The 17,281-nt window shown below is 38.3% G+C and overlaps 1 protein-coding gene across 4 annotated transcripts in view; it reads right to left on the reverse strand.

Moving 5' to 3' along the window:
* Positions 1–12,081: 12,081 nt before the first annotated feature.
* ACYP2 (acylphosphatase 2) overlaps positions 12,082–17,281 on the reverse strand; it is a 146,150-nt gene continuing 140,950 nt past the window's right edge. For 3 of the 4 annotated variants that reach the window (XM_064494488.1, XM_010989734.3, XM_010989735.3), the window contains one exon: positions 12,082–12,521. In XM_064494488.1, coding sequence (XP_064350558.1) covers positions 12,407–12,521 — 115 coding nt within the window. In that variant the 3' untranslated portion in view covers positions 12,082–12,406. The remainder of the gene's footprint in view (positions 12,522–17,281) is intronic. The other variant, XM_031467032.2, reaches the window with a different exon arrangement.

Raw genomic sequence — 17,281 nt, forward strand, 5'->3', positions numbered from 1 at the left:
AAAACATCCAGTAAGTTTTATATAGTCCCTGCTCTTTCTCTGCCAGCCCACTGTTTTCTCCCTCCTTCTGGGATTTTTCACTGAGAGTTATGGTACCAGGGACTGGACTTCTGGAGTATCCTGAGATCTTCATTTTTTTTGGAGGTATAGTTGATGTACAATAATTTTCAGGTGTACAACTTAGTGATTCACAATTTTTAAAGATTTTACTCCATTTATAGTTATTATAAAATACTGGCTGTATTCCCTGTGCCATACAATATATCCTTGTAGCTTACTTATTTTATACATAGTAGTTTGTACCTGTTAATTTCCCACTGCCCACTTCTCTCTCCTTACTGGTAACTAACTAGTTTGTTCTCTATATCTGTGAGTCTGTTTCATTTTTGGTTATATTCACTAGTTTGTTTTATTTTTTAGATTCTACATATAAGTGATATCGTATGATATTTGTCTTTCTCTGACTTACTTCACTTTGTATGATAATCTCTAGGTCCACCCATGTTGCTGCAAATGGCAGGATTTCATTCATTCTTTTTATGGCTGAGTACTATTCCATTGTGTATACATACACCACATCTTTATCCATTCATTTGTTGATGGACACTTAAGTTGCTTCCATATCTTGGCAGTTGCAAACAGCGCTCTGCATGTATCTTGTCAAATTGGTGTTTTTGTTTTTTTCAGTGAGACCATGTTTAGGCAAGAAAGATTTCACCTTTCTAATCAGACTGCTTATTTTCCCTTGGGTATTATTTTGGCTTTGGCTTTCACACTCTGAAAAGGCATGAATTTCTGGTCCCAGGGGTCTCATTGCTCTGCAGTTTGGATCCTGTGATCCAAACAGAGTATTCTTTTACCACAAGCCATCCTCATTTTTGCTTTGCTCTGCTGGTGGATATAGTTACACTTATCTGGACTGCTTTTCCTCCTTTTTGGGGAAGGAACTTATTTTCACGTTTGTTCATAGGTTAGAAGGAAACTGTTGCTCTATTTGTGGCATCCCTCTCTCTACCCGCTTCCGTTGCCCTGGAGAACAGACTTGCTCAGCAGACTGTCAGAAATGGAGGTTGACTGGGACCATTTTCCTGTATGAAAGATCACTGTATTAAAGGTCATTGCTCAGGGATGGTTCACACCCTTCCCCTCTTGTGTATTTGTCTCCAGGAACTGGACAAGCCAGACAGGGTCTGTCTTGCTGTCCTGGCCATCTCAGCCCTCTCTGTTCCACCCGCCGATGGATGGGGCCGATTATCATCCACAATCATGCAGCTGTTTGGGGAACGTACAGAATTCAAGGGCTATAGGAAGGAAGTGGGCTCACTTTGGCTCCCTACTCTAAATCAACATCTGTAATCTAACTTCTACTCGTAATCTACTTTCACTCCATTGTTGAATTGGGTCCTTGTCCAGGTGTTGAAATCAGTACTTAGTTTGTGATTTGGCTACTGTTTCTCGTCTTTATGCTCCTTCAGCAGAGAATTCCAAAAATAAGACCAAAGCCACTTGCAAAACCAAATCCTTAACACCATTCTCCATCCAGAACAACCTACTTCACAAACCTTTTTAGACAGCCATTGTAAGCATCTTTTTCTAAAACTGGATCTTTTACAGTATTCGGGTGCACAGCCTATTCCAGTCACCTCCTATTCATCTCGTTGACAAAGGAGAGATTTCCTGCCCCAGGGTTATGGGGATGGCTGACCACATGACACCTGACACTGGACAGGACAGATGAGACTGGCAGCAGTTTACAGTCACATGTGCTGACAGCCAAGGGGACAGGACAGCACACCACGCAGGGCCACATCGGGGTTGCACTCAAGAACAGAATGAACTACCAGAGGCTGTGGGAGGCAGGTTTGGAGCGTCAGGAGGATGAGTTCACCCCTGGTTTCCACCGGAGGATGTGATTGGCTTGTTGGAATAATTTTGCAGGCTGGCAGAGAACTGAAACTTGCTCCTTGAGGATAAGCAGGATGTGCATTTGGTCCCTTGTAAGGACAGTTGTTTGGCTCCAGGACTTTTTTCCTGGGAGCAGACTGGCAAAGAGAACTTGTAGTTATGGGCCATTTGAGACCCTCCGATTTCATTAGCTGTCAGGGCAGCACATAACATCAGGCCTTAATTTTAGACTTATACCATGCAGACCATAGTACCATAACATCATTTGTTTATTACCTTGGAAGTTTACTCTAGGTGTGTGATTGTGAATATCTTATTTCCTATTGAAATGGTATGGGGGGCAGGGTAAGAGCTCAGTGGCAGAGGGCGTGTTTAGCATGCACGAGATCCTGGGTCCAATCTTCTGTACCGCCATTAAAATTTTTTTTTAATAAAATAAAAATTAAAACATGAGTGAACTACTCAGGGGCAACCAGCACTTAAAATCAATGCACATTATGGTTGGGAAAACATAATTTGCATTAAAATGATCTCTTCTGTCACATCTCAAAGTAATATTTTCAAATTTCATTATACAAATACCATTTAATACACCCAGGTTTTGTCTTTGGACGTGGTTAATTTTTTTAATGTAACAAAACTTAGTAGTGAAGGATGTGCTAGGTAGCATTTAAACCTGTATTAGTAAAGAGTTTGAATTCGTGGCTGGCAGTGACGCCCATGTATACACACACTGCTGAATTAAAGGCATGTGATGTGCCATGGATTGACAGCTCTAAACATTGAGAGTTGCCCACATATGCTGACAGTTGAGAAGAGCTAATGGGGTTTTTTCCCCACTCTCTTTTCAAACAATGGGTGAAACAATAAAATGAATGGGACACTGGCATTCTTTTTAAAAAGAGTTAAGCTACAGCCTAAACACCAGAATGCTGATGTCTCAAATGTATTATTCAGACTGCATATTGTAGCAGTAATGAGGCCCATTAAGAGCTCTTATTGTTGCCAAATTGATGCAAATTGGTATGAAGGAGGGAATGTAAGGAGGTCATACACAGATTGGAAGAATTTACAGTGTATCTCCTCAATTTTCTTTAAAAAAAAATCTAATATTAAATCTTTTATTCATCTCAATTTAGGTCCATTAAACTAATTTTATTTTCTACTTTATTAAAATATTTGTTAAATTTTATGCAACCAGAATGCAAACTCTTTCCCTTTGAGTTATTATATGCAATTAGACAAATGACTGAAAGTTTCAACATTTAACTGATTTTTATACTGTGAGAGAAATCCATTATGTCTGAGAATGTCTTTTCTCATATTTCTTACAAATAATTCCATTTTGATCCATCACAGTGCAGACAAAATATTATTGTTGTAATGAAACTACTCATTTCACTGTAATGTGAAAATTTAAAACTGATTCCCTTACATTAAAATGAGATTTCCATTGCTAATCTCTTTGTTGGTATAGAAGTTTCTACCCAGTGATAAAAACTACTTTTAAGGATTAAGTGCTAATTCAGTTTTTGTACTATTAGAGTTTCTAAACTTTTCTGGAGACATCACCACTTATCAATCCAAGTTAGATATTAGGAATTTAATGTACACATTTTAAAAATAGGGTTTTTTTTCATATTATTAAAAGAAAACATATTCTAGAAAAAAATTACTAAACACAGATATAAATCAAAATCTCACCAGCTGGAGACAACCACTGTTCAGTTTCAGTCGGCATGTTTCCATTTTCCCCATCAGTCTAGAGCTGTGCTATCCAGTATGGTGGCCATTGGCCACACGTAACTTAGCTTCCCTGAGCTTCATCCTCTGCCTGCCCTTCAGCAAGGTGTGCGGGCGCTGTTTGGATTCCCGCTTCCTACTCCTGTGGTCTGGACATCAGCTTCAGGCAGAAAACCGTGGCAATTGTAGGGCTCACTTCACTTGTTTCCCTTTTCTAAGGAATCATGCTCCTGCACTGCCTGTTGTCCAGTGTCTGAAAACAGTTGTTCCGTGTATTTTGTCCAGCGTTCCGGTTGTTGACCATGGGAGATTAAGTCCGTTGGTTGTTACTCTATCAGGGATGATTGTGGAAGTTTTTGTCACCTTATTCTGTGTCTTTTATAATCAGCATATGCTTGGCTTTTGTGAAAGGTTTTTATAGAGGAGTTTAACCTATTTTTATGTATAATCATGAATGTGCAGTCTTACTTCCATCATCCTAGTTGAAGCCCTTGGGTGGATATTTCTTTTCCTCTATTTTATTCAACAAATACTATTGAGCATTCGCTGTGACCATGGGTTACTGTAGGTACCACATGTACAGCAGGGTCCAAACCTACTCAAATTCCTGCTCTCACGTAGTTTACACTGGGATGAAAGACTGAGTAAAACGTGGGAGACTAGTTAGACAGTGATAAGCACCATGGAGAAAGCAAAGGAAGGAAGTAGATAAGGAGTTTGGGGACTGACTGTTAGACAATTTAAATAGGTGGCCAGGAAAGGACTCACGGATTAAGGGACATTTACCCCAAGACTGACAGGGAGTGAGGGAGTGATGTCTGAGGATCTCTGGGAGGAGAGCATTAAGTCAGAGAAGATAGTACATGGAAAGGCCTGGGCACAGAGGGTATTTGGGGCATTAAAGGAATAGCAAGGAGTTCCTCGCGGCTGGAGCAGGACAAGCAAGGTGGAGAATAGTAGGAGGTGAGGTCAGTGATACAAGGGGAGGCCAGATGGCACAGGGCCCAGTGGGCCACGGTGACAATTCTGGCCTTTACTGAGAGTAAAATAGATTGCGATCAGAGAGTTTCAAGCTGAGGAGTGTCATGATCTGATGTCTGTTTTGACAACATCCCTCAATGCTGTGCTGAGTACAGACTGAAGAAAGGCAAAGGCAGAAGCAAGGAGTTCAATTAGGAGGCTATTACATGGTGACTGGATCAAGGGTGTTGCCTTAGAGTGAGAGGTGGTTAGATTTGAGCTTATATTTTCAAACTTTTTATTCGGGAAAATATAAACAAACAAAAAGACAGGGAAAGATCTAAGGAACCCCTAGGACCCCCTTTAGTAGTTGTCAGCTCATGTTTAATCATGTTTTATCTATACAACTGTCCACTTTCTGGCCCATCCTTCCTCCTACTGGATTATTTTTAAGCAAATTACGGACAGTTGAAGACGGAGACAACAGGGGAATGAACGACAGAGAAAAGTCGATGGTGACTTTTATTTGCCCTGAGTGTTTGCCCTAAGCGTCTCTAAATGAAGTGTTGCCACCATCAACAGAGGTATAGACAATGTTGGAGGAGCCATCAGCTGAGGTGGGGGATGTCTGTGGGAAGAGTACATTTGGGACTCAGTTTGGAACATTAAAATTTGAGATGCCCAATAGAATTCAAATGGAAAATGTCAAGTAGGCTGTTGGTTATATGAACTTAGATTTGAGAGAATAAGTCTGGATGGGAGATGTAAATTTTGGGGTTGTCAACAGGTACATAATATTTCAAATTATGAGACTGGATAATATTGCCAAAGGGATGAGTACAGATTAAGAAGAGAAGACGTCCAGGGCCTGAGTTCTCACATCCTCCAAAGTTAAGAGATTGAAGAAAGGAGGAGGAAACACGAAAGAAAACTGAAAAGGTGTGAATAATGAGGTAAAAGGAAAATCAAGAGAGTGTGATGTCCAGGAAGCCAAGTAAAAGAAAAAAAGTGCTGATAGGTTTAAGTAAAGAGGACAGAGAATTGACCAGTGGAGGTAGCAATTCTGAAATGAAACCATTAGGGGTAATAAGAGGACTGTTGGTAGACAGGAGGGGGAGCAAAAGCGAGATGGAAAGACTCAAGAATGGAGGGATGGGATTACAGGAAATGTGGACACATGTTTTGGAGTTTATCTGTAAATAGCAGAGATCTGTGGTGGTAGTTGGAGGAATCAAGAGAGGGAGGAATAAAAGCATGTTTGTAGACTGATGGGAAAGATTCATTCGATAGGAAACAATAGTTGGTGTGGAACTGAGAATGGCAGGAGCAGCATCCTTGAGGGCACGGCATCCAGGCGTCCAGATAGTTTCTCTGTGATAATTGGCACAAATGTGGGTAGGTAGGTGCAGTGGCAGCTTGTGGAAGTTCTCTTCTGCTGGAAATAGCAATCAAAGCCAAAGCTAAGTTAGGAATATGCGTGAAGTGGTTCTCTAGGAGGGTGGGGGAGTGAATGGATTAGAGAAACAGAACAGTTGCTGGGCAGCAATTAGGTCCTTTTTGAAATAAATGCTAGAAGGTTTTTTGTCTATATTAATAATTGATTTTTAGCCAGGCTTTATGTATGAGCCTCTTTTAAATAATTTTTGCTTAAAACTTAAGTCGTTCCTAACTGTATAACTTTATACTGTATAGTTTATATGCTATAACTCAAGAAAGTTTTCTTCTATTGTAACTGATTTTTCCTTCTGTTTGAATTTTTCTGGTTTTTTTCCCCATGAATTTCTATTATTGATTTATTAAAGGATTAGCCAGATGCATAGGTGCCCTCTTTCCTCTAGATGAATAATTTTCCCTGTCACATTTCCATTTCTTTTCCTGATGAACTTTTCAGATTTATTCTCTACACCAGTGTTTCCTAAGCCTGGCAGATTGTCAAAATCACCTGAGGACATCTTTAAACATGCAGTTTCAGGGACAAAACCCATGGAAGAGGTCATTAGGTCTGGGGTGGAGCCTAGTAATAATTCTATTTCAAATGCTCCTGAGTGGGGGAAGGTATAGCTCAGTGGTAGAGTGCATGCTTAACATATGCAAGGTCCTGGATTCAATCCCCACTACCCCCATTTAAATAAATAAACAAATAAAAACCAAATTACCTCCTCCCACCCCACCAAAAATGCTTCCAAAGTAATAATCAGCTGGGTTTGACAATCACTGCTCTATAATGCTAATGAGATTTGCCAGTTACTAATTCTAGAATGGATTACAATTCTCCTGTCCTCTTTTGGGTTTCCTATAGTCTGTCCATAGCTTAGAATGTGAGTATGTGTGTGTTGTCTGTTCTTCAGAATATAATTTTTATATTTCAGTTAATCCATATATTTTATTATGTTTTGCTATTTTTAAAATTTTTTTTAAATAATTTTTTATTATTGCCAACAGAGTGTATCCCTCTCAGGTCTAAAGCCTTTGAATGGTTGATCTGCCCTATCCAGGTTTTTGTTGTTGTTTTGCTATGAGATTTCCTGGAGCCTTAATTTATATAATAAAAAAATGAAATACATCATAGATATAGGATGTATAAAATAATTTATAAATAATTATAAAAAGAACATTTATAAAGCTACGTTGCATCAGCTTCCATGCTTTAAGTAACAGGACTTCCCAACCTCCACTACCTGTTCCTTCTCTTCCCTGTGTGCTGTGATTTCAGAGTTTTATTATCCCCAGTCGTTGGACAGAGAGTAATAGTTGGGATCAGAGGAGGGAGTGGAGGCATCTACCTACCTACCCATATTTGTGTCAAGTACGTCCTCTACCTTCCTGCCTATTACCATAGTCAAACTGTCCAGATGCCTAGATGCTGTGTCTCAAGGATGCTGTCCCTGCCATTCTCAGTTCTGCACCATCAATTATTGTTTCCTATTGGATGGATCTTTCCCATTCTTCTGTTGCTACCTTGGAAAATAATACCCGAGAAGAAGGATTTGTTTCACTTTTTTCTGGTTGTTGTAAACACTGCATCTCAGAAATAATGGTACATACCTTCTAGTCACTTTATGCCAATTTCCTGATTAAATATTGTAGGCAAGTTCTTAATCCAGATTAATCTGCACTGAATTCAGTAGAAGCTCTGCCTTAATGCTTGCAAATGACCAAATGGCTGACTATGATCCTTGCTCTTCAGAGTTGTTTTGAAACAGAAACGTCATTTCCAATACAATGAACTGCCTGCATTTTCTATTTCTATGTCTTCTAGTATTTGTTTAAAAAAAAAAAACTAGAAGAAAAAAAAAGACACCATATTGGAAACTTGTATCCGCTGCTTCTTGTAGAGTTCATTGTGCCAACATGGAGAATAAAACTAATGAAAGAAAAACTTAGTTTGAGGGTGAAAGATGTGTCTTGGACATCCAACCAGACTGTATACTGACCTTTCAGCAGAGGAAAGAGCATAAATCGTGCTCTCTAGAAGAGGAAGACCCCACTTTCTATAGAAAAATCTTCTAATGAGATCACACATAACTAGATGTTTTAATTCTAAAATTTAAAATTTTTTCAGACTTGGGTTTTATTCAAAATCACTTGAACCTATTAAGAAAAGGAAACTTAGCTTTTACGCATAATTCTAAAATTTAGGTTAAAATCTCCAGGATATGCTTATAAAACACTTTTTAATTAAGCCTCCAATTATGTATTTATGTTTCCTTTTGTATATGTTTTATTTTGGTAACATCACAATAGAAACAAAAGACAACAGAGTATCAATTTCAGAAATATTTTAGTTACCATGGATCTTTATCACAGTCACTATAAAAATAAGAATTTATTTCCAACATTCCAATAGTCACTTGTCACAAAAATGGAAATGGCTACAGGTAGAGTATACATACCACACTGGCGTGACAAAATTAGTCAAGAGACTAAGCAATGCATTTGACTTTAGCGTGTGTAGAAATTTAGAAAAGACCCCAGGTACTAAATTCAGTGTCTTTGTTGTTGTTGTTTTGAGGTGGAATTCTTCTCAGTATGTCTTTTGGAGAATCTTAATAAATGAAAGAGATGAGAGTAGGGCTGCTCTGACTGGGGCTCTCAGCCGCCCATCTTCCTAACTTCCCTCTGTAGTCTTCTGGTACCACCTCCTGGAAGGTGTCTTTCTTACTGGAATCCTATGAGACGTCCCAATGCAGTCCAACTTCTTGACTTTGCAACTGAGGCTACCTGGGCACACAGCTAATGAGTGGGTGGGCGGAGCCCAGAATGCAGGTCTTCTGATTCCTAGACCAAAATAATATTCTCTACCACACCATGCTGCCTATTTCCAGTTCCTGAAATTAGTTCCAGATTTGAAAATCTTGTTCTTTTAACAAGTAGTGAACATTCTTTGATATCTGTTTTAATGGAGGCCCGGGAGAGCTACTATATGAAAAAATATTTGTGGACTGGACTCTATACTTCCAAATACAAGCTCCTTTTTGGAAGTGGATTGTTTTTTTTTTCTATTGTCTCTAGGAGTTCAGAGACACATGCTTCTGAAAAATTCCTTCAGTAGACAAAATTGAAAATCTTTTGTTGTGAAAATGGTGACCAGCTTCCAGCAAAGTCACACTAGTGGGTGTTGTTGCCATAGTAACCCGCACCTGTTAGTTCCCCCGCCTGCTGGTTAGTTTGCTCCCTCATGCTTCTCTGCACTTTGTTAACACAGCTCCCCCCCCCCCCTTTTGAAGCACAAGCCTTCTTCAGGCTGCAGGGAACTCCACTGTACTTAGAAATTCCCAGTCTCAGATGAAACTTGAATTGCTTTTTCTCAAGCTTAGAAGTCCATGGACTTCCAAGTAAAGAACATCTGTTTCTACCACACCCCTGTTGCTTCTCTGTGCCCCGCCTGCCACAGGGTCTGTCTTGTGCATCTTCCCCCCAGCCTAGAAGATTCTACTGAGCCTTACTTCTTGAGTTGGCTTTTTTAAAAGCTAGGTATTTTTATGTAACTGTGAAAAATAGTTAAATGTTTTTACAAATCATATCCCCCTAATACTGATCTATTCCTTGAGGAGGGTGTGGGCATGTAGAGTGTTGATATTCCTGGTTGATGGTCACTAAGGTCGATTCCCATCTTTTGCTCAGTTTTTTTTCTTATGTTTTAAAATGCCTAATTCTGGCAAAATTAAAACCTATCAAGGTTTGCTGTTATCTGAAAGATGATACTGAAATTTAAAAGTCCCTATGTTAAGTTCAGTATGAAATTTGACATTCTAAAGTTATTGTTAAGATGTGCTGTCTGGTCCCTATAACAATTTTTAAAATTGCTTTACCTTTTTTTCCCTCTTGTTTTCTATCAGTTCATGCACACCCACTTTTACTCATTACCTACATTTTTCATCCAGTAATAGAACTTGGTTATGTATTCATCATTAAGCAACCTTGACTAATGTGATTCACTTTGTGCAGTTAGAAGATAGTGCCAGCACAGTGTGATTTTTAAAATAAAGAGTAGGGAAGGGAACCACCAGAGGAAATCAGGCTAATAAATAGTGACATATTGGTGTCACTTCTGAGATTATATTTTTCTAAAATCATTCAGCCTTTCTGTGTGTAAAGAGATACAGATTTTATTTTCAACTTGACTGTGTAAGAAATGTCTAAGTCAAAATGAGCCTGCTTCAAGCCCCAGCTTGTCTGGGAGATGGGAAGTTAAATCTTTCATCCCTGGTGCTTTGCACCCTCTCTCAGAAGGATCATGTAAAGGAAAATGCAGAGAGAGCATTTAGGGAAGATCTGGTCTCCTCTCCGTACCAGTTACCAGGACTACCATCCAAGCCACCATGGTCCCTCGGAGTCAGGATGCTTTGCAGCACTTTTCGGGAGCCGGAATCACGCGAGGGCTGGGAGTCCCTGGGCCTGGGATCCAGCTTCTCTGGGTAGGCCACAGCTGCTCCCTGTCTCAGGTTTGGCCATCCCCCAGAGGTGCTGTTGGAGAGAAAGGTGCAGGTCTCCATTTCTTGGGAACTCTACTGCACTTGGTCCCTTTCCAAAGCCTTGGATAATCTCGTCCCCTCGGCTCTTGCCACTTCTGCTTCTCTTTCATGCACTTAAGGTCTGGTGTTTGTCTTTCAACTCACAGCATAATGCTCTCTTTAAAATGAAACCTGGTGGGGGTGGGAGTATATAATTCAATGATAGAGCGCTTGCTTAGCATGCACGAGGTCCGGGATTCAATCTCCAGTACCTCCATTAAAAAAATAAAATAAAAATAAAATGAAACCTTGGAAAGAAAGTTGTCTTCAGGGGATCTGGTACCAAAACCCTCCCTGAGGTAAGGGAACTCAGACTTGTCTACCTTCCTTGAAGCAGGAGTGGGGAAATAAAAGGAGAGCAAAATCCAGAGTATCACAATAGATTCTCCTTAACATGGCAATGGTATTGAAACAATGGGAAAGTTCTTTATTCAAGTGTATTTGGAGAGTTAAAAAAAAAAATCTTTGTCATTGTCTAATGTTGTGTTGTCTTTGTGTACATATATTATATATACACATATATATACACACACATATACATACATATATTTGATATCAATATTATCATCGAGTTAACCATTCAAGTGAAAAAAACTCAGCCTATCTCCTTCTCTTACCTCTAATTTTGCAGCAGGTAGAAAAGAGAGGCCTGAATTCTTTCTCCATGCCATGGAGTATAGCAGTAGAGATTTGTTCCATAGATAGAACGGTGGTTTCTAGCCTGTATTTCCAAGGCATTTGAAATTATTGGACAATTGCAGAGGGAAAGTGAGACCAAGTGTGCAGGGCTCGAGTGACCCCCCCCCCCAAGCTTTCTAATCATGCTAGTTGTCCTTTTCCACTTGCTTTATGTATTAAATTCCACTGAAATTTATTTTAATGGATATATTATAAAATTTTGGAAATCATCGAAGGGATATGTAAGTATTACCTACAACATTTGAAATTCCTCAGTACTTTGAGTTAAAGGTCTTCCTTTTTCAAGAGTGTAATTCTGTAGTATAGAAATAAACCTTTCCCTTAGAATACTGCTTAATTATCATCCAAATGTGAAAATCCTCAGATGGTAGGCCAAGTATGGGGACAGTATGATTTATTTAGACTCTCAGTTACTTTCTGGTTCATAGGACATCCATTGCAGATGGTTGTCGCCATAAACCTTGCTGCTGACTGTACTAACACTGTGGCTTCTCTACTCATCTGTTCACTACAGAGAGCAATACTGTTCACAGAAAGCATTAACTAGCTCCAACCTAAGTACCAAATCATATTCTCATTTAACCAGAGGTTTAAAATTAACTCTATTGATTTTATGGCTATACGGTTGGTCATCACGTAGACATTTATATCTAACTACTGGTTATTTTTGTTTGTAATTGTTATTAAACAAATTACTCAACTTTAACAACAAATTATTTTTCAGATTTTAGAATTCAATTCAGACAACGGAACCTAAAAATAATTTTAAATGGTTAACTTTATTATTATGTCCAGCCAAATAACATACATGCCATAATATTCATTAGAATTAAAGATTCCATGAGACAATATTGTTTAAATTAAATATTCATATTAAATATTTTGTAATGACATTTTAAATTTTAGAATGCTAAGTTTTTGCTTGTTTAAAACACAGCTGAGTAAAACTATCTCAGCATCAGACACTTGTAGTGACAATGTTACAGCTTTCAGAGCAGAAAGTTCCGTTTTTTAACCTACTCTGCTATTATTTTAGTCTATAGACTTAAGAGTACAATGTCTATCATACAGTATAATTTCTCATATTAATATCGAATACTAAAATTAGAGTATTCAAGTTTAGAGATGCTTTTTTCATTGGAAAAATTGGTGCGGTCAATACGAGAACTAGGACTTCCAACCTTGCTCAGCCAGGATTTCCTACAAAGGAAAAAAATTGAATAAAAATTAGCATTTAAGTATACAGACAAGCTAAAATGATCCCACAATAGGTAACAATGGGAGTTTACTTTTACTAAGGAAACTTTGCATATAATGTGAAATATATATGTGTATCTACAATGTAAAAATTTTTATATCAGAATACCAAGAGTTTAACATAAAATTAAATGTAAACAAAGGAAAGCTAAAAACAAACTAAGCATAGTCAATTTCTGATAATTTCATAATGGGGTTATTTCCCTCTTAAAACATCCAAGGCCATTATTACCTAGTTCTTGTATGCAAAAGGATAAAAATATTTTTACAAAGCGGTAACTAATAAAAACAATTCACTGTGGGTTTTTTCCTTACCCAGCACATGGCAGATGTTTTATACATTTATGTGCAGAATGAGAGAGAGAAGGAATAAAGAATAAATGTGATTTTTTCCCACCATAAACATTAAAATAAAATTAGATTAACCTTTTTTCTTACCTATTCAAAAACCATTTCTTAGCACATATATTAGCAAAGCAATTGCATTAAAGGGACAAATTTAATGTTCTGATACTTTTTCTGCTTATACAGTGCAATGGTTTTTCTTACTGTATTAGTGTTCTCCATGTGTCTAATTTATGCTTTTGGGTACTGACCTGAGATGCTTCATATATAATCCAAGATTATTGTAATATTGCTGATACCTCAGATACTGTTATGGATTTTCTAAAATCTTTCTACTGAAAGATTTTTATTTATTTTATAAACAGTAGTTTGTTTTAACCCCTTTCTTAGTTCTTATTTGTAACAGTTTTCCCAGGTAAATTTTCACTTTTCTTTTTCAGAAGCTAAGCCATCAGTACAGTAACACAATTTCTTTACTCTTTCAGTTGAAACCTTAAAAATAAAAAATTTTATGTGTTGAAGAATAAAGTTACTATAAAATGGGCTGATGGCTTTAGTTTTATCAGTCAAATCTCTTTGACACCTTCTAGAAAAGAAAAGGCCAGAAATAATAAAAGCTAACATTTATGGAGCACTACCTGTTGGCTCAGCACTGTGCTAAATTCTTCACATATCCTATTTCCTTTAATCCACACATTAACCATGTAAGCTATAGTCCACTATTCCTCCCAGGATATTGATGAGGAAAGAGACACAGAAGAGAGAAATAACTTGCCCAGGGTAGTAGCAGTGGTGGTGGTGACAAGTGATCAGACTCTGGATGTATTTTGAAGGTACGGGCAATAGATTTGCTGACAGATTGGATATGGGTGAGAGGACAGAAGGATGACACCAGGGTTACTGGTTTGAAAAACTAGTAGGATGGGATTGTCACTGAAAGGGAAAGACTGTGAGAAGAGCAGATTAGGGGGAAAGATCAGTTCAGTCTTGGAATGTTAAATTTGAGATATCTGTTAAACATCTAAATGAGATGTTGAGTAGGTGGTTGGATTTATGAATCTGGCTGGAGAGAGAAAATCTGGACTTTGTCTGCAGATAGGTGGTATTGAAAGCCAGTAAGATTGGAATCACCAAGAACATGAACATAGATGGAAAAGGAAAGTGGTCCAAAGACTGCACCTTAAGGCACCCCAATGTTAAGAGCTCAGGAAGTAGAAGTCAGCAAATGAGAAGAAAGCATGCAGTGAGGTGGGAGAAAACTCATGTCCTGGGAGTCAAATGAAGCCCCTGGGAACAGAGGCAGATCAGCCGGGGCAATGCTGCTGGCACATCAAGTAAGGTGAGGACTGAGAAGTGACCACTGCATTTAGCAACACGGAGGTTAGGGACCCTGACAAGAGCAGTGTTGGTAGAGTGAAAGTCATGTTTGAACGGGCTCAAGAGAGAATGGGAGGAACTGGAACCAGTGAATTTATGACCAGGAGTAGTGGCCATCGGTGCTGCAATGACTAATCCACTTGAGTTTTAAGTCAATGTATTTAACTAGTTAAGAGCCCGACTGCCTCCTTCTAGCTGGTCTACATCAAGAACTTCTTCACTGGCCAGACCTACGGCCAAGGAGAAATTTATGCCTTTGGTAGGGGTAGGCGGGTCATGCTGTTAGGTGATTCCACTCTGTTTACACTGTGTGTGTTGGGGGGGGAGGTGAGAGAGAGATGGCTCCACACATGCCACCCCTTTCGCTAGGAACCATCCTGCCTGACCTGCCTACTCACCTAGGAGTGTTCTGGTCACCTGTCACCTGACAAGCCCTAAGACCTCAGACTTCATGTGCTGCTCTTCCAATCTGGAAACGGCAGAAATAAGAATTCTCCTAGCCAAAAAGTAATTAGTCACAGATTTTTACACAATTTTATGTCTAATTAGTGTGGATATGATTGGGATGAGAGATTTTTTTACTCACCCTTAGTGTGAAAAAGAACCACATAATCAAACAGTACCCATTAATTCAATATGTATTTAAGTAGCACTATATGCAAGCTATATTCTAGATACTGGAGTGAGTACGTAGATACTTACAATGCTTTCCTTCCCTTAGTGACTTAACAGTCTAAGAAAAGTTTGAATAATAATAATATAAAAAGGCAGAATGTGCTGTGCACTGTGATTCTATAAAGGGAGAGAGAGGAACTAGGGGGTTAAATTCTGGCCATTTCTTAGGGTTATCTTTTTGACAGCATTGGCATTTGGGCTCAGTTTTAAAGAAAATACTATTCAATTTTTCAAATGGGAATGCCACTTTAAGCATGACAGGAAACCAAAAAGCATAAGAAATATTGACAATGTTAACTATTGAAATGTAATACTTTTGAATCATCAAAAAAATGTCTTAAGCAAAGCCAAAACAAACAACAAACTGGAAAACTTATTTGCATTTTTCTTTATATACAAAGAGCACTTAAAAATCAATGTAAAAGATGGCCACCCAATAGAAAAATGGACAAAAACTATAAAATGGACAATAAATATATTCTCACTCTTACTCCTAATTTAAAAATAGAAATAATGAAACGCCATCTGCTTAGGAAACGTCAAATATTGGAAAGTTTGAAGTGGCAAGTTAGTGTAACCTTCACTGAATATGTCTGTTTTCAGTACAACCTGTATCTTTGCACCTGTAAGATCCTCCACTCTTGAGTATGAAACTCTGCCTTGCGCCTGGAGGACAGCTGTACCCCAATGTTGGGTGGGGAATAACTGCTTAGTAAATTTTGAGTTAGTCCTCCTATTTTTAACCCCATCTTTTTGCCCACTTCCATCGCCCTGAGCTTTGGCGGGCTTCCGCAGTGTTAAATGGGCCATTTCTCTGCTCCCCGCACTGCAGGTTTATAATGTAGGTCTGCGTTACCACTAGATCATCTGCTTCCTAATTGCCAAAGTTTTGTTGCTACAGTTTTCTCCCCCATTCTTGGTTCTTATAGGTTTTTACACCTTTTTAAGAATCCACTTTATTCATACTTAAGTAGGGTTTAGGAAGGAACAGAGTAAATGCATTTGTTCAAAATGTAACCGTCTTTAAAAGTATGACTTTATCCTATATATTTAAATCTTTAATCCATTTGGAATGGTGTGATTGCATTATATGAAAAAGATGACTTGGTTTTGATGGCTAGATATTTTTCCCAGCACAACTATGATTAATACTAAAACTGTATACATGCCTGAATCTACATCCTAGGTATTCTGTTTAGCTTCATTGATCGTTTGGTACTGGCGTAGGGATTAACCAAAGACAATGATCATAGCCTGAGAATATATTTTCATGTCCTGCAGTCCCTGCACCCCCCCCACCTCATTATTCTATTTCTAAATGTCCCTGTCTCAGTCTACTAGATTTTAGCATAATTCTGCCCAATCCCTTCAAATCTCCTTTTAAATCTTAAAATAAGTCGGAGAGAACTGACATTCTATCAACATTGAATCTTACCATCAAGAGTAACAGTTTTGTCTACTTTTGTTCACGTCTTTATGCTCCTCATTAAAATTCAGGTCCTGTGTATTTCTTGGTGAGTTTATAATTAGGTATGTTCTATTTTTCTTGCTATTTTGAACAAGATGCTTTTTAATCCATGTTTTTAAATGGGTATAGAGGGAAACGACTGATTCCTCATCTTGTAAGCAGATGCCTCACTGAACTTCCTTGGTGGTACAGTAGTTTTTCTTTTCTTTTCTTTGGGGTGCCTCGGTACACCACCTCATGTATTTTTCCAGAGTTCATTGTTAGTCAATTCTTATCCCACTGACCGAATAATTTCAAATTGCTCTTTATTTTAGTCTCTCTAGCCGCATTTTGGCTGCTTACATGCCTTTTAGAGAGACTTGCTACAGTAACTATGCAGAGAAAGGATGAATCATGGCCAGTGTGCGTCCAGCACGATCATAATACACTAATGCATGCTCTAACCAGCACATTTTACGTATTAGTTTCATAGTCTCAATAAATGTTGAATGGATGGTTGGATGGATGGGTGAATTATATTTGCTTAAAGAGACTGAAGTCTATTATTGCTGCTGTAAATCTGAATCTGCTCTGTGTGCATGTATCTTCTAGGTATTTTTATTTAAGAAACATGATCCACTGGGAGGCTTTAAAAGCCAAAAAAATAAGAGGGTTCAACATATAAAAATGAAAGAATAAGAATGTAAGTTGGAAAATTACATTGACAGAAGTCCTGTTACTTGACAACCGTGTCCTCCCTTCACTTTGCTGTAAAAGCCTTAGGTAGGGATGTTGAAAATGAAACCAATTTTTGTAAAGCTTAGTTCTTTTACTAAAACCATGTTGCCTTTAACCATTA

Source organism: Camelus dromedarius, chromosome 15 (genome assembly GCF_036321535.1).
Source record: "Camelus dromedarius isolate mCamDro1 chromosome 15, mCamDro1.pat, whole genome shotgun sequence".
Classification (NCBI taxonomy): domain Eukaryota; kingdom Metazoa; phylum Chordata; class Mammalia; order Artiodactyla; family Camelidae; genus Camelus; species Camelus dromedarius.